Source organism: Protopterus annectens, chromosome 15.part0 (genome assembly GCF_019279795.1).
Source record: "Protopterus annectens isolate FY-2018-M chromosome 15.part0, PAN1.0, whole genome shotgun sequence".
In the NCBI taxonomy this organism is placed as follows: Eukaryota; Metazoa; Chordata; order Ceratodontiformes; family Protopteridae; genus Protopterus; species Protopterus annectens.
The window spans coordinates 219961182-219986336 of NC_056749.1; the positions used below are offsets into that span (position 1 = coordinate 219961182).

General features: G+C 39.9%; 1 protein-coding gene across 3 annotated transcripts in view; it reads left to right on the plus strand.

Annotated features, from left to right (window-relative positions):
- LOC122790141 (vascular endothelial growth factor receptor kdr-like) overlaps positions 1-25155 on the plus strand; it is a 674216-nt gene that overhangs the window by 361538 nt on the left and 287523 nt on the right. For all 3 annotated transcript variants that reach the window (XM_044057728.1, XM_044057729.1, XM_044057730.1), the window contains exons 8-10: positions 10085-10202; positions 13748-13911; positions 18301-18457. In XM_044057728.1, the coding sequence (XP_043913663.1) occupies positions 10085-10202; positions 13748-13911; positions 18301-18457 (439 nt within the window). The remainder of the gene's footprint in view (positions 1-10084; positions 10203-13747; positions 13912-18300; positions 18458-25155) is intronic.

The window sequence follows — 25155 nt, forward strand, 5'->3', positions numbered from 1 at the left end:
TGAAAGAACAAAGTACTGCCTCACTTAGCCTCTGCTTGTCCATTTCTGTCTACTGACTGTGTTCCTTTCTCCTTGTATCATGCTTTTTTTATCTTTTTTATCCCTCTTTCATGATATATAGGTTCAGGACAGGTCCTTTATTATCCCCTCGTATAATATAGACTCCACAGTATAGGTTTGCTATGGCATTTTGGTCACCCCATTTTTTAACATTATCTTTCTGTTGTGGTGATGCAGGAGGATTGTCTAGCATTCTACACAAAACTCAGTATGCATCACAACCAACACTCTGCATGACAGGATAATGATGTGCTGTTTACTACTCTTCATGCCATTCTTTGCCTGGTGTTTACTAAGAACAGGAAAGAAAAGCTCATATTTTCAATTAGTGCTCTTATCCAGAGTGTAATCAGTTTGTAAATTAATGAAATGTCTCATCATGAAACATAAAAATGCAGAGAATAAACACTTCAACCTGAACCAATTCAGCTTTGGGAAATGTACATCCTTATAATTTCCTAACTTCATAGGTACTTACTAGACTATTGATCTGTGAGGATCTTGAGAAGCCTAGCCTTTCCATGGTAGTTTGTAGTCCTTATGTTTTGCATACAAATAACCCAGAGACAGGACAAATAGGGATATGTGGGGTGGAGGGTTCTGTTTACTAAATCTGGCGGACTTCTTTGGAAGAGTAACTGAAAAGCTGCATAATAGACAGAAGGTACACAGTGCATATCTCGACCTGGCTAAGGCCTTTGATGCTATTACACATTATAGTATTATGACTTGAATATTAACCCACACATAATCTGCAGGATAGCTAGCCGACAGACCAAACATGCATTGTTAGGGCTGCTGTATTACCCTTCTAAAAGGCTTGTCACCAGTGGTGTACCAAAAGGTTCTGTACTGTGTCCACTCCTCTTTTACATTTCTTTGCTGGTGTACAATTGGATGTCAAGAGTCTCTGGCTTACAAAGTTTATGGATGACTGAAAATTTGCTGTGACCATTAATTTTCCACCAGATACCTATATCCTAACAAGACTGACTAGCTTGCAATAATCCCTGGAGTCAAGGCCATGAACTTGTAATATTGTGTTTTTCTGGAAGCATAAGCATCCCAGAGCCTACTGTATAAAAGATGGTTCCTTCAACATTGACACCATCATTAGTGGCCTGTTATTAGCAAACAATGTATTTTCCTCTCACCACCACCATGCAGCAACTTTCATAAGGAAGTCCTTCTACCAAGCCCATCTAATTTTTAAATGCACATAGTTCACATCCAAAAAAAATATTCTTTTTCCCTAATATGACCCATAATACAATATAATGTCATTTTCAGTAACCACCTATCCAAACATATTGCACAACTTCAGAAACCTCAAAGATTTTTGACCAAAAAAATTATGGTATCTAAAAGCTGTATCACTGAACTTTGTTTCCTATAGATCCAGACACAGCAATTTATTTTTGGCTGACTACTGATGTCCGCCTTCACTGCTGTCATGGCCGCCACTAGTGGCAGCCAAGCAGGGGGTGATCACAACACTGCTTCTTCACTCTTATATCCTCTGTAAAATGAGCTAGGAAGGCAACATGATATCAACCACTGTTCCAGGTAGCCCCACCATGCATGTAACACTTCACTTTAACCAACAGATGTGCAGGCCTGCAATTCATGCACAGTTTGCATTAACATATGCCATATGTGGAAATAGATATGGTTGGCGTTGAATGCGGCCTTAAGTAAACAGTGGAGCCTGAGCATATAGGTACTGCAACATGGCTACTATAGCCAGCTCCCTTAAAATGCAAGCCATTGTCAACATTGGCACCCTGCACCCCAGTGTGCGTCATGGACATGAATGTGTATGGACTTATAATGGCTGCATACAATGACCATTGCAGAGATGCGCAGCCTGCATCTGCTGTGGTTGATATACCCCAATCATCAGGGCAATTGTGAAGAACTGGCCACAACAAAGGCACAATTTGGCTGAACAACTTCATGTGCATGCACCATGCAGGTCATGTTCATCCTTTTCTGCCATATATGTGCCGAGATAAGCAATTAGAATGGGACAGCCTTCATGGTGCTGTGTTCCCAAAGTGCCTCTTTCACAAACCCCCAGCACAAGCACTCCACTGCATGATCCCATAGTGGCAATTCTACTCCCACTACTGATACTTATTTTACATTTACAGACCAAGTTAGTTTGGATGAGCTAGGAACCCCTTTGTCAGTGGAGTCCTGGGGTGAAAAGCTCCCTCCCAATGACCCATCTCCACCTATGGTGAACTCTGGGCCGTACCTCCTGGTATAGCAATAGACTGCCATATGTCACTGTTTCCCCTGGAGCATGTGCAAATAATTATGACTGTGACTTATGCTACCCCCAATTTGTGTGGTGTACATCAAGAGGTCTACTGCAGTGTGTGAATCAGACGTGCACTGCTCAGTTTAGCCACTAGATAGCCTGGATGCATCATTTTGGTCTGCATTACACCACACTGCCACTGTATATATGTCAGGGCTCACAGAGGTAAACTAGATATTGCTGCTTCACCTGTGCTGACAAATATTTTGCACAGCAGCATTTAGAAAGGTGTGGTCTGGCTACTGCTGATGTTTTAGCCGGAATCTGTCACTACTTGGGGAATGCTGAGCTGGTTATTGTAGGTCCTGCTGCTGCACTGATGGAAGGTCCAGGTTATGCAGCCTGTTATGCTTGCTGACACTGGATCATAATGCATTGCGTACAGCATGTAATAGAAGTTGACACAATGTGTTCCCTTCCAGATATGTCCAGGCAGCAGAACTGCAACTACAACATACCAAAAATGAACTGAACAATGTTTGTAGTTTGTGCATGTGTGATTCTGCATTACTGTTTGGCTATCCCTTGTGATTTCCATAAAGATTTCATCAACTAGAGGGAAGGACAATGAGGGGGATTCATGTTATGTGCCTATTGTGGTCATTGTGCATTGTGTAGGCGCACCTGTGTGCCTACACAGTTACCTGTTAGGTGGCCCTGTGAGGTTTCTTCAAGCAAGAAAGTACAGTTGTGTAAAATCTTACAATAATGGTAGAAGTCTTTGCCTTCAGTGCTGTAGTATTCTTCACAGATGGGGATTCCCTGCCATGGATGCCTGACGTATGGCCAGTTTACCAAAGCCTACTGTTGCTTTAAGGTACTCTGAATGTCATCCAAATGCTCCTTGCATAGCAAGGGCATAAAGGTGACATACAAGCATACCAGGAACAGAACTGACTGCCCCAGTAGGAACATCAGTCCAAGGAACCCAAGAGGTAACCTGTACATCCAGGAAGACAAAGGACTAGGGAGATGGAGGAAGGGAGCGAATAATGCAGCAGTGAAGGCAAGGACATCTACCATTATGGTAAGATTTTACACAAATGTACTATGTCCTTACATTCAGTGCTGCAGTATTCTTAACATATGGGAGAGTGCCAAAGCTCAAGGGGAAACTTGGGAGGCAGAAGGAACAGAAGACACACCTAAAAAGCTATGAAGAACGCCACTAGCAAAACCAGCTCTAGCTCTAGAGATACCATCCAACTTGTAGTGCTTGGTAAAGGTATGTACAGAAGTCCAGGTAGCTGCTTCAAGAATAGAATTAGTATTTAATCCCTTGAAATAATCACCAGAAGAAGCCATATGTCTAGTAGAATGAGCTTTAATTGAAGAAGGAAGGCCCTTGCCACGAAAAGTGTAACAAAAGGAAATAGCCTTAGAAATCCAAGAAGAAATAGTTTTTGGATACAGCTAGTCCCAAAGATCTAGGATGAATAGAAACAAACAACTGATCAGATTTCCCAATAGCCTTAGTCTTATCCAAATAAACCCTGAGTTGCCTATGCATATCCAAAGTATGCAACATCCTCTCACTGTCAGATTGCAGAGAGGGGAAAAAGTAGACAGATTAATAGCCTGATTAAGTGAAAGCTCATTACGATTAGTGCACAAGAACACACTGTTCTCATGAAAGATCAAAAAAGGAGGATAAGCTATAAGGGCTTGCAACTCAGACACCTGTCTGTCAGAAGTTAGAGCTAACAAAAGAACAGTCTTCCAGGAACAATGTTGCAAGGACGCTGAAGCAGCAATTGCAAAAGGAGCCCAAGTCAACTTCAATAAGATCCAAGAGAGGAGGAACAGGCTTCCTAGGATGTCTAATATTAAGGACGCCATTAAGAAATTGTTTAACCTCAAATCTAGAAGCAAAAGGAGGAGATAAAGGCAGACAAGCAGAGACAACTGATAAGTGGACCTTAATAGAAGACTAGGCCAAAACAAGCATTGAGCAACTCACACAAATAAGAGAAAACCATAGGAACAACCACAGTAAGTGGGTCAAGGTTACAAAAGAGACGCCAAATAGAAAACCTCTTCCATTTAGATAAGTAGAATTTCCTAGTAGTAGGTTTCCTGGCCTCCTGCAGGACTTGCAGCATGTCCTCAGAAAAAAGGTGTCCAAGAGAAAGTAAAATCCTGTCACCCACAGTGTCAGGTGAAGCATGGACAGGTGGGGAAGGATGAGAGATCCCTTGTCTTGTTTGCTTATATCTACCCTGTGAGGTAACTTGCAGTGATTGCCCCTGGGTAGATGCGGAAGTAGCGGGAACCAGTGCTGTCACGAACAAAAGGGAGTCACAAACTAGATTTTGGGAGCATCCTGTTGAATCTTGAACAAACTTTTGGAATGAGAATGAATGCATAAAGAAACATCCTCTACCAAGAAAAATGAGAGGGCAACCACTTTCCACACCAGATGACCCAGGACTCTTTCACAAAACAGAGGAAGTTGTCTGTTCAGAGGGGAGGCAAAACGATCCACTTGAGGAGTACCCACTGGGGGATTATGTCCAGAAACACATCCCTGTGAAGCATCCATTTTTGGGACAGAGTTAAGGACCTGCTCAAAATGTCTGCCACATTGTTCTGACCAGAAGGGATATAAACTGCCTGAAGAGTCAATTGATACTTGACATCAACATCCCATGCCAGAAGTGCCAACCAGCAAAAAAGTTAAAGATCTTGCTCCTCCCTGTTTGTTTACATACCACATCACTGTTGTATTGTCTATGAACACCTTGAGAGGCCTCAGAGAGAAGAGAGGATGAAAGGCCTGAAGAGCCTTTGACATGGATGTGCTCCTTCTACTGATGAGGTGACCACACCCCCCTGTACCTTTAGGGAGCCAAATATTGGCCGCCCCACTATCCCATGCATTAAGCATCTTTGAACAATTCCTCAGAGGGAAGAAGGGGATGAAAAGGGATCCCTGGATTCAGCAACAGCTGCTGAATCCACCAGGGAAGTTCCTGTCTGAGAAAAGGAAGAAGAGGAGCTACAAGAGGCCACACTGACTTCAGAAACCACTGAAAATTTCTCATATGAAGTTTGGTCAGAGGGAGCGTCAGAATAGTAGCTGCCATGAAACCTAGTGCTCTCAGAAACTCCCTGGTGGAAACGGAAGACAGAGGAAGAAGAGTGTTAAAGAAAGAAATTACAGTTAAGGCCTTTGGAGGAAACAGGGATGCAAACATTGACACACTCTAAATCTTTCAACCCAGAAAAACATGATCTTGAGAAGGCCCTTAAGAAGGGAAATGGCAAAATCAATATTTTGCAAAAGGATCTCTGGAGAGGACGCCTGAATCAGCAGGTTGTCTAAGTAAGGAGATATCTGTATCCCTTTAAGCCTGCAAAAAGCAATCACAGGACCAAGATATTTGATGAACACCCTTGGGGCAGTAGAAAGGCCAAAGGGCAAAACAGAGAACTGAAAATGCCAGAAAGCAACATAAAAATGCAAAAACATCCTGAAAAGAGGATGTACTGGAATGTGGAAATTAGGATCCTTGAGATCCAGAGATACCATATAAGCCAGAGGGAGCAAGATTGGAAACAGAGTCTGAAGGGACAACATCTGAAAGGAAGACACTTTCAAAAAAGTGTTTAGGTGAGAGATGTCTAGAATAGGTCTCCAAGTGCCCTCTTTTCTGAGCAATAGAATACAGTCTGGAGTAGAACCCCTTGTCTACGATCAAAGACTGCCATAGTGGGGTAGTTTCTCTGAAATTTAGGCATTGGAGAAACAAAGACATGTTTAACCTCCTGTAAGGCCTTACCCTTATCCTGAAGTGACTTAAACAAACCAGCAGCTGCTTAACCAAACAAAAGTTTAGAATCCAGAGGCGTATCCATCAACTTAGCCTTAATATCATCAGGTAGAGGTTGAAGCCTAAGCAAATAATACCTTCTCATCACTGAACCAAAAACAGCAGCCCTAAAAGGGGCATCTGCCATATCATAACTACATTTGATAGGATGATGACTGATTTGAGAGGAAGTCCCTAGCAAGGAAAGAGCAGAAGCTTTACCCTCAGAGTATGGAAAATCAGAAATAAGTTGACAGGCCTGAGAAAGAAGAGCCAAGACATACCTAAACATATGGGTCTGATAATTAATGGCCCTAAAAGCTAGGATAACAGAAATGTAAGCCTTCTTACCCAGCCTATCTATGGTTCTGCTGTCCTTGTCCAAAGACAATAACTTGGGTAAAGGAAGCAACTAAAACAGCTAATCAGAGGCTACAGACACCACAGAGGGGTCAGCAGCAGGGCATTTATACAAAAAATAACAATCCTCTGTTACCGGTCAGGCTTGGGAGCAGGGTACAGAGAGTCAGATACATGAGAGGCATTGGGAAAAGCATCCAGCAAAGCACCCAAAACAGGAGGAATAGCCCCAAGTTTAGGAGAGTCCAACTGCAGCAACATGTAGTACCTCTTATGGATATCAGAGTCCTGAACATAATCCCACTTAAAATATCATCAGGTAGAGGTTGAAGCCAAGCAAATAATACCTTCTCATCACTGAACCCTAAAAGGGGCATCTGCCACATCATAACTACATTTGATAGAATGATGAATGATTTGAGAGGAAGTCCCTAGCAAGGAAAGAGCAGAAGCTTTACCCTCAGAGTATGGAAAATCAGAAATAAGTTGACAGGCCTGAGAAAGAAGAGCCAAGACATACCTAAACATATGGGTCTGATAATTAATGGCCCTAAAAGCTAGGATAACAGAAGTGTAAGCCTTCTTACCCAGCCTATCTATGGTTCTGCTGTCCTTGTCAAAAGACAATAACTTGGGTAAAGGAAGCTACTGAAACAGCTAATCAGAGGCTACAGACACCACAGAGGGGTCAGCAGCAGGGCAGTTATACAAAAAATAACAATCCTCTGGTACCGGTCAGGCTTGGGAGCAGGGTACAGAGAGTCAGATACATGAGAGGCATTGCAAAAAGCATCCAGCAAAGCACTCAAAACAGGAGGAATAGCCCCAGGTTTAGGAGAGTCCAACTGCAGCAACATGTAGTACCTCTTATGGATATCAGAGTCCTGAACATAATCCCACTTAAAAAATTCCATCATCCAAGAGAGTGTGTCCCCAAAGGAAATTTCCTCAAAAGGAAAATCAGGACCACTAGATTCCTCCTCCTCTGACCCATATAGTCCAAAGGAGAAAGAATCTGAGTAGAATAAGTCAGGGATTAGTCATCAGAATCAGACTCCTCAGAAGAAGAATCCTGTTCTCTAGGCATTTTGAGGGGAGTAGAAGACCAAAGACTAGCAGGAACAGAAACCCTCTGAGCAGGCTTTAATGATATTAAAGAGGTAAATAGCTCCTGAGAAAAGGCCTGCTACTCACATTGTGTATCCCTAGGCATGTTTAGTTTTTTATTTCTTTTTTAAGGGAATGTCCCCCCCTATAAAAATGAGAAGGCTCAGACCCAGGACAGCAGTCACAGCTGCAGTAGAAACTTCTTCCCCGACTAAAAACTCCCCTAGGCCGCTTGGAAAAAATCAACCATCATTCCCCCTGAACATCAGAAATGGACACCTGCAAAGTCTCTTCAGATATGCCAGATGGCTCTTCATCGGTCTCCAACCCAGTCATGATAGAGAAATCCGACAACACAGCCAAGCAAGCCTGTGGGTTTGTAACAGCATCAGGAGAAACACCTGGCAGAGGCTGGACAATGGAAAATTCAGGTCATACCTTTTTCACCTTCTTGTCGCCTCACAGTAAGATGCTGTTCGGTTCGATTCTCAGCTAGAGCGTCTTCTGCGTGGACATGCGTGAATGGGCGTACCTTCATTGAAGGGTGTGTGTCAGGGCTGGTAACTCGACACGTAAAAATCAACTACCAATCATTAGCAGACCAGAGTTTCCGCTGTGGCAACCACTAGCCTGGAAAAGCCAAAAGACACAAACAAACCTTTTTCACCTTCTTCCCTAATGTCTGACCCTCTGGGTAGGAGATTCCGTCCACTCTTATCTTTAGTGAGAAGCTTGCGACACTGGTTCTCAAGCTACAAGGAAAGGGAAGAAAGCTTACTGTGAAGGGTTTTTGGGGTTAACACCTGACAAACCAAACAAGATGTGGTTGTGAGAAGAATCTAGGTGCACCTAGGCAAAAAAGACACTTAGCGTGGCAGTGTTTATGGGGAATCTGTCTCTCAAATTGGCATATACCCTTACTGGCTAACATTAACCCCAAAGAGCACAAAAAAACAAAAACCCCAATAGGGCACTTATCTGCAACTTGCTAGGATTCCCCAAATAGGTAGGCAGTTGATGGGATGCTAGCCCTTTCAATTATGTATCAATGTCCATAGATATGTGGATCCCTGAATGCCACATGGGCACAATCTGTGCCCTACCAACAGTTTGGAGAGGTGGGCAATATCTCCCCTGGTGTATGGGGAAAAAAACATACTTATCCATGAGTGGAATCAGTGTTTTGTGGAATGTTCAGTGTCTTTTATGGGCTAACATCTGTGAAAATCCCCTGGGATCAACAATTTGTCAGTGAAATCTCCCTGTAGCCCATATGGTAAGTAATAGTCATACCTTGTTGTCTGTGGGTACAAGAAGTCCAATGATGCCTCTATCTGCCCACAGCCACTCCTGGATCTCTACTGGTGTGATGTAATCATCTGTCTGTATCTTTCTCTGATACACATATGGTCATGTCCCACACCAGAGGGAACCTTTTTGTGATAAACATATTCAGAATTGCATTTTGTTTGGATGGAGTACAGCGAGTTTTTGATGTGCCCTTCACCTTTATACTAAAACACAGGTGTCTGCTCGGTTTTATCACTGACAGCTATGAATCCTGACTTGATTTCTGTTGTCTTTATTTGCATTTCATCTTGCACTCAAACTGTGATTATTACTGTCTCGTTATGCCATTCTTTGCAGACCCCTTTTCTGTGCCTTCTGGCCCACTGCCTCTTATAGATGCATAGTTCATAGATTAGTACAAGGCTAACTGCCCTTGCGAGCCATTTTAAGCCTAGCGAATTATCCCTTGTGAGACTCAAACCCTGCACCTTGTATTTCTAAGGCAAACACCTTAACCATTAGGCCACCCTCCCAACCCTATGAATCACTACTTTACTTCACATTCTCATTTTTTGTTACAAGTCCATAATGTGTACTGTTGCTAATATTTATGATCCCCCTTAGTTCACAAATTTGCTTATATGTGACATATAATTGAAGTGAAATCTTATTCAGTTTCAACATTTCTATTTTATTCATTAGTGCTGCCTTGGATTATGAAAACCATTCATTGAATCTCTTCACGTAGCTAGACATCAAAAGATTAGGTGAAGAAATACATTTCTCAGTCTCTGCAAGCCATTATTGCCAGAACCCATTTTTTGTCGTTAATTTGCATTTATATACTGATTTTACCTTTTACTTCTAACTGTATTCAAAGAAAAGGTCCACACTAGTTGAGCATTGGACCAAAGTCCATCAAGAACTGAATGCATCTAAAACTAAGACACAGGATTATACTCTGCTTTGTTACAAATACTTTAATACATACCTACAAATACTTTCATAGTTACCTAGTTACTAAAATAATCTTTCTTTAGAAAGAATGCTTGAAGATATAGGGAGGATATTTAATATCAGCTGAATAAGTAAACCAATTTTTCAAGTTGTAATGATCTCTTATTTTCAGATCATCCCTTTCTTGAAGCAAAATTTAACAAAGGCAATATCATTGAAGTCCAGGAGAAGGAGGAAATTGTAACAATCCAACCAAATGTATCTGCCTTTCCAGAACCAGATGCAACCTGGTAAGTTATAGCTAACAAACCTCACTATGCTGGCCATGCTAGTTGGTGAAGAAAACATGCTGGGGAAAAGTCTTAAAACATCTGTTATTTGTTGGTGTACACAAGAAGGATAATTGCTTTCATCCCTAGCCTTCAAGACTTAGCCATATCTATAAACTTTAGAAATTAGCAATTTTGAATTGTTCATTACAGTAAGTGGCCGTTGTTCATTGGTTTATTAGACTGACACCCCCAAATCTCTTCTAGTATGTAAGCAGATACCCCACTGCAGCACCTGGCATATCAAGCTACTCACAATGTGTTAAGAGGGCCTGACTAGAAGACATACTGACAAGTTTAGAAAAAAGTAAAAATAATAAATTTAGCAGTTAAGACTCTCGTTCAAACTAAATGGCCTCACATATAACAGCCACTTAGGCCTTTATGCTTTTGTGTTTGATAAAATACGTGAACATTAAATAATGCAAATCGACTGGACAAAATTAAATGTTTAAATATCTGCTTGCTGATATAAGCTTTTTTTTTTTTCCCGGTGTGTACAAGGACAAATTGACTCAAGTACAAACAGTGTTCAGATTCCCAGAGTGGATTCCCAGTGGGACTGTGTGTGCATCGGGGTTCAGCTCTGAGCCAACTGCTGTTCATACTGGTGATGGATAACATTACCAAACAGGTCGGAGGGTATGGATCAACAACGTTGCTGCATGCAGATGATTTGGCATTACAGGCAGACTCCAAGCAAGAACTTCAGCAAAGAGTAGGGGAATGGAATGCAAAACTGAAGGCACATGGGATGAAACTGAATACTGATAACAACAGTTGTAATGGCTGCAAATGACGACAATCAGAAGAAGCTGAGAACTTAGATAAAAGAGAAAATAGCAGAACGGGTTAACAGCTTCAAGTATCTGGAAGGATTGGTCGAGGAGAAGGGGAGTCTGAACAAGGAGGTCCTTGCTAGAATAAGAGGGGCTCTGCAGCACACTGGCATAGACGGTCAGGGGTAATGCTTGACAGAGGAATGCGAAAGAAGCTCAAAAGTAAAATGTATTAAACAGTGGTGTGAGCAGTACTACTGTAGATTACAGAAACCTTGGCAGCAAAGGCAGGGCAGTTGAGGAATCTAGAACTGATGTTGAAGTGCCTGAGACAGGGGGTAGGATGCGCACACTGGGACAGACGAAGAAATGAGGACATAACAGCAGAAGCCAAAGTAGCTCCAATTGTAGAGAATGTCAAAGAGAACAGATTACGGTGGTTCAGGCACATGTACAGAAATGCTAAATACAATCTGATGAAGAAGATTTGGGACAGACAGGAAGAAGATAAGAGGAAATGAGGGCATTTAGCAAAAATATGGGTAGACTGTGTGAGAGAAGACCTGCAACAATTAGGCATGACTTAAGAAAGAAGGCAGGAGAGTGGCACTGAATCAAGAGAGAGATGATGACAGTTGACAAAAACCCCAACCGTATGTAGAATATGGGAAAAAGTGGGTTGTCTTCATGATGATGATGATGATGATGATGACTTACAGCACAACAAATACTTAAGTTCTTATGCATCTGAAATTAGCTGGCACAAGCTCATTAACCAGTAAACTTTACACCCTTTGCTGGTTTGAAGTGCTGTATGTGATGTGTTAGGTGTAGTATCTTCACATTTAGAAGGTCTTTGTTGTTTAGGTAGGTTTCTCTTGAGTACCTCTGTGTATGATAGTTTATGTGTTGAGTGCATGCTTTGCATAGGAGGTATAGTATGTGAACTGACAACCTGTTCAGTGTTACTGTTCTATGCCCAAGAGAGCAAGGTTTCCAGATTCTTAGTTTAGTTGCATCTCTCACAAATTGTACTTGGGTGAGTTAGGAGTAAAGAGTTGTCAATGTACATGAGGCAGTTACTACACTGCCTCAGTATGCCCATGTCATTCAGGCTGATAGGAGAAATAGAGGGAAATTGAACATCCATAATGCTAGATTAAATCCTATTTTCATAGTGCTGAGAGAAAATGGAGGGGTGTAGTATAACTCGGTGCTCTAAATGGCATCCATACTAATAGGGCTCTCTAAATGCTATGAGACTATTGTAGATTTGGTGTTTTGTGGGACTGTTTGAGGGGCAAACGTGCAGCTGAGGCACTCTGTGAGCAGCTAAGCACAATTTAAGGACTTCTTGGATGGATCATGGGCAGCTACTAAGGGAAAATGTGTCTACTGAAGTTTTTGCATCTATAACTGCCAATGGTTACTTCCACTGTGGACAATGCTGCACGGAGGTGTGCTACGCGTAAACAGATGAATGCAGCAGAGCTGTTCACCTAACTCTGTGGAGCTTTGTTAAAACAAGTGTAACCCTGAGCAAATGCAGGGCTTATGCAGCAACAGTGAACAAACTGAATTCAACAATTTAACCAATAAAAATAGCACAAAAATGAGCCCTGTGCCAACAGCCTTCAATCAGATGCATCCTAACTGCACTCTCCTGCCAGAAGGGTGCAGGGGGGGCCCTCTCCAACAAACGATAGCCTGGTTTAGTGATCAGGTTAACAAACAGAACCAGATTCAGCAGGTCTGAAACTAGTCTATGCTACAGCAGACAAAAAAGTGCAACAAATCAGCAAGAACAGTTTTAAAAAATCAGCAATATAGCAAAAATACAGTTTACAAGTGCAAAATACAGTATAAAATTGTACTTATGGTTAGCAGAATGCAGCAGATTCATTGGATTGCACAGATGAATATAGCAGAGCAGTGGCTGGTTGCCTAACTCTGTGGAGCTGTGTTAAAACTAATCATGGACTTAAATTCATAGCTAATTAGTGGGCTATCTACACCTGTGGGCCATTTTAAGCCTGTACAATTACGCTTCCAACAGCAAAAATCAGACACTCTACCTTGTGTTAGTGAGGAAAGCAACTCAACCATTATACCAACCCCCAACTTACAAAGTGAGAATTAAAACTTGTACCTTGTGTCTGCAAGGTAAGCACCTTAACTATTACGCAAACCCCCACTGTACCAGCCTCGTCCTTCCGCATCTTTCAGGGTTTATATACAGTTAGTGTTACCATTGTTATTACAGCTATACTTTATGGTACCATTGTTATTACAGCTATACTTTATGGTACCATTGTTATTACAGCTATACTTTATGGTACCATTGTTATTACAGCTATACCTTATGGTACCATTGTTATTACAGCTATACTTTATGGTACCATTGTTATTACAGCTATACTTTATGGTACCATTGTTATTACAGCTATACTTTATGGTACCATTGTTATTACAGCTATACTTTATGGTACCATTGTTATTACAGCTATACTTTATGGTAAGTGCCAATAACTTTTATTTTGATTGCTACTTTCATCTGAATTGTTGTAAATAAACTGAAATGAATTCATAAAATATGTGGCTTTACAGTCTGTGAAGCACTAACATTACCTGCAGTCACATTGACTTAAAGCAAATTTTAAATTTTAACTCAGTAAAATGATCCATTTTTCTTCCTTATTGCCTGACAGCATATTGATTCCCATACAGGTACAAAAATGGTAAGGAAATACCTTCTGACAATCCTACGTGTAAAATAAATGGATCTAGCCTTTCATTGCATGAGGTGAAGAAAGAACATGCTGGGAATTATACAATCGTACTGAATAATACCAGCCTGCAAAAGAATCTTACCATCACAGTTATTGTAAATAGTGAGTAGACTATAAATCATTCACAGTGATGTTTGTCTCTAACAATGACACCACCTACTAATAATGCTGAACTATTATCATATAATAATACCTACATATCTTACCTAGTTGTTCTCTTTCTTTGCATTATTTCAGACAACTTTATTCACTTCACTGCCAGCCTCTACCAAATCTTCTAGTCTACAAGAAGCCATTAGAAAACTAAAATTCAGCTATGGCTTGTTTCCACATGTCTGACTATAACCTTAATTAATAGTGATGAGCCTCTTCCTGCTTAGCTTTTTATTTGCACAAACTTTATATACTTCTAACTTTATTGCTATCCACTAAATCGAAACTGCCTGACTCCTGTAAATGCCTTATCTATCTTGTTTCATGCATGTTTCTTCACCACGTTGTATTTGTTTGTTTATGGTCTTATTGTAGTTTTTGTTATGAAACAGTCTTCTGTGTTGTTGTAATGGTTGTTATAGGCCGTCAGACCAGTTTACTTAACTGGTTATTAAATGTTGATAAAGTGAAGAACACAGGCATTAAAACAACACTGGAAAAGATGTGAAACTCTTTGTTTTAAGGCAGAATGAATGAATGTTGCTTACCATTGTATTGTATTATGCCTGTAAAAGTGCACCTTGAAATAGAAGTGAAGGCCTGACTGCAACCCAGGTGATGTGAGTTTGATTAGCAGGTTGGGTGCTATAGGAACCAGGGGAGGAGGGCATAGGGTGGAGTGGCAGTTGTCAGTTCATCCATTCCAGGTTGGAGAATGGACTTTCTGATGGTGATCTGACACTCCTGCAGAGATGGGTACAGAGCTCTAACTGCATGGCAGCTTACCACTGAATTCATCATGGATGGCTGAAGCTAACAGGAATTAGTGCAGTGATGTGTGTGACATCAGCAGATCTGCTCAGTTAGGGCATAACAAAAAAACAAAAATGGCATACAGATCAGCCTATATAACACTGCCTGTTGCTCTAACTAATATTTGCAAGTCCCCTTCCCAAATCACCAATGGATATGGTGGTATTAGCCCCACGGGTAATACTAGAGCCATTAAGGAGTGAGTCAATCACACCAATGGCTACGGTGGTGCTAGCCCCAGGGGTAATACTAAGGCCACTAAGAGTGAGTCAATCTACACTGAGCATCTAATGGTCAGCTGTGAGGTACACAAAGGTGGAAGGAGGAATAAACAGAAAAGGTAGCTGACCTTTCTCAACATATGAAAATGTTATATTCTACAGTATGTACCTTGAGTTTGTGGTAGAATGCTAGTGTCATAACTTAGGAAATCAAGCCATGCTGAAGTAAAGGTTATGCACAACAGTTCAGTAGTGGGAATGTGTGATAGTTATAGTATTACAAGGACACTGCAAACTAATAAGGAGAAACTGGGAAAATATGGAAAAACTTTGTTTTCTGCAAGTAATGTGCATAATTTCCCTCTATACTAATAGGGATTTCAGGAACATGTCCAGGCAAGCCTAGGAAAAACAGCTTGATGTGCATATGTGATTTCCAGCCAAGATCTTATTGGCCCCGTACATCTGATCCTCTGCAAATGCTGTATTTTCTGTTACCAGAATAGTCTGCAATACATTGGCTAAATGCCTCTGAGTATTTTAGTGTACTGGGTAAACCATTCACTAAAAGGATGATATGCCAGCTCATTCGGCTTTTTTTTTCTTCTCCATCAACGAATTTGGTTCTACATAGATCCTCTTATGTCCAGTATTATAGCGTGCGTGTTTAAGCTAAGCTATATAACTTATATTGATCCCAAAGTCCTATAGGTTAATAAAGGATCTTCTTCTAACCCCCTTATAGGGCAAGGAAGATACATTTGACTGCACCAGTCTAGCTTGATAGTCCAACTGTTATTTTGTATGTCTAAAGTATATATATTCCTTCTACTTAGATCATCCGATATCTTTTAAAGAAAGACCATAAGGTAGCAGAATATGTAGTCTCATTATGTAATTAACAGAGGATGAGTTCATCCTCATAATGCAGTTTAATGATGCTCCTCCAAATCTGGTAGAGTTTACACACAGTTATTCAGTGTGCTTATCAAGCTTCATTTGTTGTTGAATCCAGCCCCTCCATCTGACCATGTGGCACTTAGGTACCCTTCACTGCTCAGGTTATGTTTAGTTAATGTCTGTAATAAGACTATTTAAAACGAGCCAGTCACCTAAAAACAATAAGCAGTGTGTTGTGTCTCTTCATTACTCATGCATGTAACAATTTTGCTAATCTTTATTCATCTGCATATTGCAGATTAACAAATTTAACGCAGTTAGTAAATCTGAAAAAGACACGTTAAAAAGTGGTGCACTGAGATATGATCCTTCTGGTACCCATTTTACACAATCTGTCTTTCTGCTTGGATGGTATCAATATGAACACTTGGTACTAGGTATAGCGACACAACACTACCGATGAAGATAATGTTATCATACAGATTTCTGTTTTCTCGTAGACAGTGCAAACTCAGAATCAGTATATCTAAGTTTTAGGACCCATTTGATAAAATGTCATAACATTAAAGCCATTAGGATATCATGTATACCCTTACTGAGTAACACTGCGACCAATATATTACATCATAGAAATAACATTAACTCACAGTCCCTCTTGTACTGCCATGTTGACAATCTCAAAGAATTTACTGACCAATATTAACGAGCAGGCATTTCTTGTATGTGAACTATATAATTTCTACGTTATTAAGCCTTTGCAACTACTTAGTAATATGATCATGCCTAACACCTTAGATATGCAGCTTCATAAAATGATGCTCTACAGGATTTCCAGGACTTTCTGGAAACCTTCCTCTCAAACAGGAACTGCAATTTTCTCCTTCCATTCACTTACTGCCATTGCACATACCTCTCAACTGTACAGATTATGCAGAATGTCCAGATTTTTCCCCTCATATTTTTGGTCCATTTTTCATAAAATTGTGGTTTTCTGGCAAATTGGTGACAAATCATTAAAGACTGAAGTTAGAAAATAATGGCAGACATTTGAATTTCAGACTTCATACCCTTCGTAAAATTCAAGCTAATGCAAAACATGTTATTCTATCAACTTTCTAAGTTTGTAGAAGCAATATTTTAAAATTGTCCCACTTTTATATATGGCTTTGCCCAGATTTCTTGCTCTAATAGGCTGAGAGGTATGCACAGTCCTTTCTGAAGTCTGTTAATTAAGTAGCATAGAATAAGTGTTACTTCCTACTTAAAAAAAAAAAAAAAGTTGAAACCCTCATCTGTGACAATCGCCTTGTTAATGTTAGACCCAGAGTCCAGCTAATTTGCTTCGATGGCATGGAAATGGTATTCAGCAGTATTGTGCTCCTGAACCCCTATCAGATACTTAGACCAGCAATGCTGTCTCAGAGTACTGTTGTCTCCAGAGATTAAAGAAACCACTTCCTTCATCACAGCAGAGCAAAGACAGTTTGCACAAAGACAGTGTGATGAGGGATGGCAGGAGAGGGAAGGGCTAAATCTGTAGCAACACTGCTAATCCTGAGCAATTCTTTTAAGCCTTCCTTTGAATGAAGCAACAGACATTCGACTGAAGATTCAAACTGGCTGTGTATTTTTCGTACAGTTACAGATGGACTCTGCATCTGTCTATTAACTAATTAATTAGCAATTGTTTGAGAAAGAAGGGCATAGTATCATTGGCAGCATTTAAATGTCTGGTTCAGTTTCTGGCTGTGGTGCATCTTGTTCTAGAGTTTGTTCTGGCTGTGTCCAAGTATTGTTTACTGGGGTCTCCAGGTACCTGCTATATCCCAAAGACTTGCAGATTGAACCAGCAAACTTCCAAATTACCTCTTGGTGTGTATACAAAAAAGTATGAGTGTAATGAGTGTATGTGTATCTCCCAGTGGACTGGAATCCAACAAATGTTGGCTGCATTCTTTATTCGCATTGCTTTCCAGAACAGTTTCAATTTCTCCATGATACTAAGTAAGATAAAATGGGTATCGGGAAAACTGATGAATGAAATCAATGCTATGAAATTAACTTGCTAACTCTTATTAATGTGCGCTTTCTCTAAGGATAGAGTTCACTCGCAACTGTCAATTTCAACTTTTACATTAGGAATGAAGGTGTATCTGAAAATGCATGTTTTGGGGAGGTACTCAACCTTTTCATGGTCACTGGAACTAGACTGGTTTCTCTATATATGGTATACATACCATTGCATATGGTTTTCTAAGCTTCTGTTAATTTGTGCTTGTACTTAATACTCTGAAACATGTATGAGGATGTCTCGTTTTAAAATAAGCAGTACACAAATATAATAGATTTTGCTGAAGACAGATCAGTAAATTTTCTGTTGCTCTTCTTTCCCTTAAACTTGTAGTGAAGCCAAGGATTTATGAAAATAAAATAACAGAAAACAACATGCCTTTCCTTCAACTGGGATCTCAATACTCTTTATATTGTAATGCCTTTGGAATACCACAGCCAGAAATACAGTGGAAATGGAAACCTTTTCGAAGCAGCACATTCATGGATGTGTAAGTTATAATATGTTCTGCTTATAAATTGTCTTTTGGACAATATCAGTATTTTGCAAGTCATTAGATTTGATTTTCTTATATTTCATTTTTAATTTGTGTGTTCATTAATTTGATGTTAACATACTACCGTCATCTCAGGCAAATCAATAAAAGGAAAGATAAATACAGATTAGTATACACTGGATCTATGACAGAAGGTCAATATATGCAAGGCTGATAACTTAAAGGACAACAAAAACATATTAAATGCAAAGGAGCTGCAATACAGAAGATGCCAGGCTCATCGAACTCAGGTGGTTCGGCCTGTGCTGACACACCCATATCCGAGGTAAATGGATGTGCCTCATCATCTGACTAATGTATGTATTATGTCACATAGCATATTTGTTTGTCACCTCAGTGCTTTTTTGGTGCAATAAACAGGGATGTTGAAATACTTGTGCATACTGGAATGAAAACAGCACGGCGATGTCTGCTTCTTATATGGTCTACAGCTCATGTAAGTGGTTGCGTCAAGGTACTCAGCAGAGCCATACTGAACCTGCTGTTGATATCTACTTTAAACCTCTACTGACCATACCAGTGAGGCCATCAGGCAACAGAGGGTGCTCTGTCAGCTCAGTCTTCGGCTCCAACTCTGCCTGTATCACCCTCAAATCTTTTGGCAGCTGTGGAGCTTATATCATTTGCAGTGTCCTACATACGTATACAATTCCATCAATGCCTCCATTTTTTTTTTCCTGTGATCTAAAGACATGCCAGCAGGTTAATTGGGAATATGCATGTTTGATTGTGCATGACCTCCAATGGACCAACTTCCCATCTAAGACTGCTTCATGTCATGAGCTTAATTTTTGACGAGTACCACTGGTACCTCTCATCCTGAATCACGACTTTGGTGACAGAGTGCAGAGATCAATGTAAGCATGAATGTGTTTGTCGGTGGCTTGATCTGTTTACCAGTGCCTTTGTCCATTAAGAGTGACAAAGTCAGTCGCAGCACTGACCATCAGTGTTGTACTTTGTAGTTGTGTGCAGTGGAGTTGCATATATAAATAAGAAGGTGTCAGATTTGAAGTCCCCATACAAAAGCTTTTTTGATTTTTTTTTTAATATCTGATATGGATATGTAGCTATTTTATTCCAGACGGAGCAGTTGGTAGACATTTTCAACCATAATATCAGGAAATGTTCAATACATTTCATTAACTGTGTAGCTGGTTTAGGAAAGTTTCTGACAGTGAAAAAGAAAAGTTCAGGTAACGGACTGTTGTAAATTTATTGTATCAGTACTTGTATATCTTAATATGCTCTTACAAGGAGACCGTTGAGAAGCTTATCAACATTAACCAATACTGTGGTAAAACAATTTCCCCATGAAGTAGATTTTCTCCACATATTCCAGGTGAAAATTTGTAATTCATGCTTGATATGTAAAGGCAGTCTATTCTACAAATGGAGAGTTTGTTGGTTAGGTACCTGACACGGCATCTGGTGCTGTTCATGTGGCAGTTATAGGTTTAGGTCTCCAGTGCTGGTGTTTTTTTAGCACTGGGTTCTATTGAGGTAAATAAGTGTAAATAGTGCTGGGTGATTTACAGCATGGAAGGCCATGCAGTGATTAGTCCTCAATAGTCTGTACGACACACAGTAAAGGGACAAGGCTTTTAGTCTGTCTAAGGAGCCAAGGTCAATGGAACCAGAGATCTTTTTGGTGAAGAAATATTGAGGTGCCTTGAGTTGATGATGGACATAGTAAGGGAGGAATAAAGTGGGAGTATAACTTCTTTAGACCTTGAGGAGGTACCACAAAGGATATATTGTGCAAAGTTGAATGATTTTCTAACCACCACAGAGACATGATGGCCAAAAGAGTTCCTGTTATCAATGCAGGTATCAGAGTCCACAATGGCTGTGTCATGTTTACTTGGAGCATTTTATACATGGTAAGCTGTAGTGATGTTAGATTATGAAAGGAAATTATGATCTATTACTCAGAATCAAGAGTAAAGAACTGCGGTGGTGGTGCTGCGGTAGCGGTGTCGCCTCACAGTAAGACGTTGTCCTGTTCGATTCTCAGCTAGAGCATCTTCTGTGTGGAGACATGCATGAATGGGCATACCTTCATTGAAGGTTGTGTGTCAGAGCTGGCAACTTGGCACATAAAAATCTACTGCCAATCATTAGTGGACCGAAGTTCCGCTGTGGCGACCCCTAACCGGGAAAAGCCGAAAGACACAACAACAACTCAGAATCAAGAATAAGCTGATAATTAATGCATCTAGCATTTGTTCTGTCTTGTCCTTGATGAATAGTTTGTAGGTCAGAAATGGATTTGATTGCCACCGCATGTCTGCAGTTATCAGCCAATCATGGTTAGTCATAGTCCACTGATATCGGACTTCATGCTAAAATAGTATATACCAGAGAGGAAAAGCCCACGACAGAAGTCCGAGAGACAGGTGTGCGTGTATAACATATTATAGTAAAACCCTGTGGTAAAACAGCATAATGTTAAAAAGGATGGTTTGTAGCCCATAATCCCATAGACATTTGCCTTTCAAAGAGATGGATTTTGAAGTCAAGAGTGGACCCTCTTGGTGGACTCTGACCTAAAAATAAACTTTTGAAATTCCAGAGAAATCACTGGAAGACCTGTGGTTCTATTGATGGAATAGGACATGCCTAATTGTGAGATTCCTCAAGGCGTACCAGGAGTATAACTTTTCATGTATTTGAGGACAGGAGAACTTCAGTACTGGGAGTGCTATTTTTTTTTGTTTGGCTTCAGGAGTAAGGGGCCTCTGCCAATGCCCCAGATCAAATCTGGAGTTTTCAAAAGCCTAACTTTGCTTAGCCTTTCTACGAGCTCATACATTCTAAGCATTGGGTAAATATGAAATTTGCATATCTCATTCAGTTTCAGAAGATCATTACAAAATCGTTTGAAGCAATCCATCTTAGGCAACAACATAATTCAACTGTTCTGTGTACTTTGGGACTCCTCAATAACTTTCACTTTAGGTAGCTTTCTCACTTCTTCACTTATTGCTTTCTTCAGGACTCGGGTACCCTCTATAGTTTTAGGTTTAGCTTCTTCGTGACAGTTTCACTATGATGCTAATTACATTTGTTACACCAGGTAGCTCAGGGAAAAAAAAAAAAACACTTTTTCATAGTCAGAACACTTTCAGTTTTTATTTTTGGTTGTAAGAATTTCACCTATTTCAACAGCAGCATTTGACTTGTCTGTTACCATATTATGTGTTTATGTTAGCTTTCAAACCAACAATAGCAGCTTCAGCCTCCATCCATGGTTTTAATACATTTATATGTTGCAACTGCACTGGTTTTCTTTTTACACCCAGCCTTATTTTGTAGATCACATCATAGACCCTCTATCACGTCAAAGAGTCTCTACCATCTCGCTAAGAATTTATTTTCAGCGGAGGGAATTAACACTAATACTTTGTCTGCTGTTTTAACTTCCTGAGTCTGGAATGCTTATTATACATTTTTGTTGTTCATATATTAAGTACTGTCATAACAGCTTTAGCCTATCTTGACAAGGTTAGTAGTTACAGAGGCTGGACACTGCTGAACACAAATGCCCTAAACACCAAAAGGGCAAGATCTTAAACAGTATAGTAACTGTTTTTAGGGGATAAAACACCCCTTCACCCCCATAAAGGGTCCAAGCCCCCAACACACCTCAAAGGTTATATATGCTAAATCTAAGGTTGCATAAATACAAAGAAGGGAGAAATCTCCCCCAAAAAGGAAAACTAGTGGGGTGCACACAGAAACCACACTAGCAGTGATTTTTTTAATGGAAAATAGAGATCTGCATTTAGCACCTCAGTTTTAAATGAATTAGGAAGACAATGCCCACAGAATTTCAATTCAGCACCTTGAAAAACACTATTTCTTCATTTACTCTGACAAAGTGACAAATTGCAACAATTCACATTACACAAAAAAAAAAGTACCCCCCCCCCCCCACATGGGTTAGTTAGCCTTAAATGTTTGTGAACTAGTAGGCTGTGACGCAGGGCTAAAAAAATATTGCAATTTTGCATATCAAGCAAAATGTACCACTAAAACCACAAATAAACTATTTAGCAAAAACTGGAGACAGTCTTGTCAATTCTTGTGCAGTTTATTTACAATGACAAGATAGAGTTTAAAGCTCAGTTCCAACAAAATTAGCATACTTTTTAAATATACTTTCTGGCTACTTGTAATTCAGTTTTAGTTTATTTGCAGACTTGTGACTTCAGGTTAAAGCAAGTTGCCTTATAATTCCCAGTACAGTCATAAGCAGGTTCCTGGTACACTGGGAATATCCACATGTAGGTTCTGGGCATTCCTTAGAAATAGCCACAGTTAGGCTCCTGCTCAGGTCAGATGTATCCATGGTTAGAGTCCTGGTCAAGATTCCTAAAGACTCATTTTCCTGGCCACAAAACTCCCTCTCCAAAAGAGTCAAACATCTCTCATTTTGGGTTATGCACATTGCTTTCAACAGCAGCTCACACATGAATCGCAACAAGCTCTCCTATTGTAGGATTTTACTTCCATAATATGAAATGTATGTGTGTGTGTGTGTGCGCTCGCGTGTGTGTACATCCATATATATATATATATATATATATATATAGAGAGAGAGAGAGATGGCGAGATATATATATATATATATATATGTGTGTGTGTATATTTATATATATATTATATATCACCAACTCATGCATAACATATGGTGGCTACTGTGTACATAAAAACTACACATTTTAACCCTGTGAACAGTATGGTTCATAGGTGTGTACAAGGCTAATAGCCCTGGAGCCTTTACAAGCCTACCCCATAGAAGTACCCTGGCATTGTGCTGCCCAATGTTAGTTCTCAGTGCTTCTATCAAGTAGAGCCACTGGAGTGATCCTTGAGGTGAACTTTCTATTTCCCATCCACTCATCAAGATGTCTCTTGAAGAGGGCTAGTGAGGTGCTCTGCTTGACATGTATGGGAAGTCTATTCCAGAGCACGGACAGTCTTTGGGTTATGAACCCCTATTCTTTGGCCACTTAAACAAGTAAGCATTAACACAAATGTTAAGTGCCTCTGGAAACAATGTTGGTTTTACATTCATTACCTATATAAATGCTGGTGAATAACATTGTTTTAAGTGGCCAAAATGGGCACACATTTCAATGTGGAAGATGTTTATCAGACAAAAGTGTTAAAAGCAGCTGATTGACAGTAGGAGTACAGGTATTACTGAAGCTGCATAGCCAAAAAATTTGAACTCTGTGGGAGGCTAGTTCATAATACATGCATGCAATAATCAGTTAAAGACATGGTTATATTGTTGGCATCGTGAGGATATGATCTGTGCATTTTTATGTAGTAGCTAATAATTCTAGGTACTAAGTCTCTGTGCATGTAGTACACTAATAGTGGCCTGTGTTCTTAGATGTATTGGTAATGCCCTTCCTGGAAGAGCCATGTACAGCAGTCTTCTGCTTGGGGTGATTATTGCATGTGTTATATGTACTATAGCTGTTGGGCTCAGTGTTAAGCCAGCAAAGGCTAGTATATAATAAATATTCATTGTTCCCTGTCAGTCATGCTTAACATGAGTGGTATAATGCATGTATTGTTAATAGATTTGTAAGAAATGGCCAATAATGCTTACACAGTGTACTATTGCTGATAGATGTTCTTCAAGAGTATTCATGGATGCTAAGAGAAGAATTGTAATTGACCTCTGGTGACTTCTACAGGAGAAAACTGTTGCCATTGCTCTAGGCAGGGTCTATATTGCAACATCGAACTAAAACAAGTTTGAATGTTGTAATATTAAACCCTAACGTCCAAAAGTGGGAAATAGTGAAGCCATGGCAGATCGACTTTTTTCCCAGGGAAAAAAATCAGTGGGCCATTTTCGGGACTTTGCTATTTTCTCCACTGTGGTGTGATCTCTGAGTTGGTATATTTAAGTAAGGGGGTGTGGGGGCACAGCCCCCCACTTCAGTTTAAGGTTACATTTTTTTTTGTTTGTTTTTTTTTTCCCCTGGGAAAAAAATCACTGTTCTGTGCTTTCAATTTTGTTGGGTTTCAGACATAAGGGTTTGATATTACAACAATCGAACTTTTGTAAGTTCGATGTTGTGATATAGACCCTTCTAGGCATACCAATGTGCATCAATCTTGTGTCATGTGACCACTGCATTTTTTAGCTATGACAGATAATGTAAAGTAGCTTAACTGCATAGGCTCACAGAGTATACTGAGAATACTGTGACTTGGAGAAGGCTTTAGGATTGAGATTAGACACACTGAGTGGTATGTCATACATGCTCCAACTGTGCAGAAACTATCACATTTTATATTATTTCTTATGTGTAGTGATTAAAAGCAGTCAGAACCTCAATGAGTGATCACATCTTTCCACCCACTCAAACCCTATTAATGTATCAAAGGCTGTCACTTGCTTCTCTTCCAGGATTATGCTGTTTTGTCCTTACACTCTTGGTTACTCTCAGTTTTGGCTTAAAACTTAACAGCTGAATGAAATAATATTAATTATGGTTATGTTTCATGAAGTATTACCTCCTTTACTATAAAATTAATTTTAACACTTTTTATCATATTTCATAAGTATTTTATGAACTATATCAATATAGAATTTCGGCTGT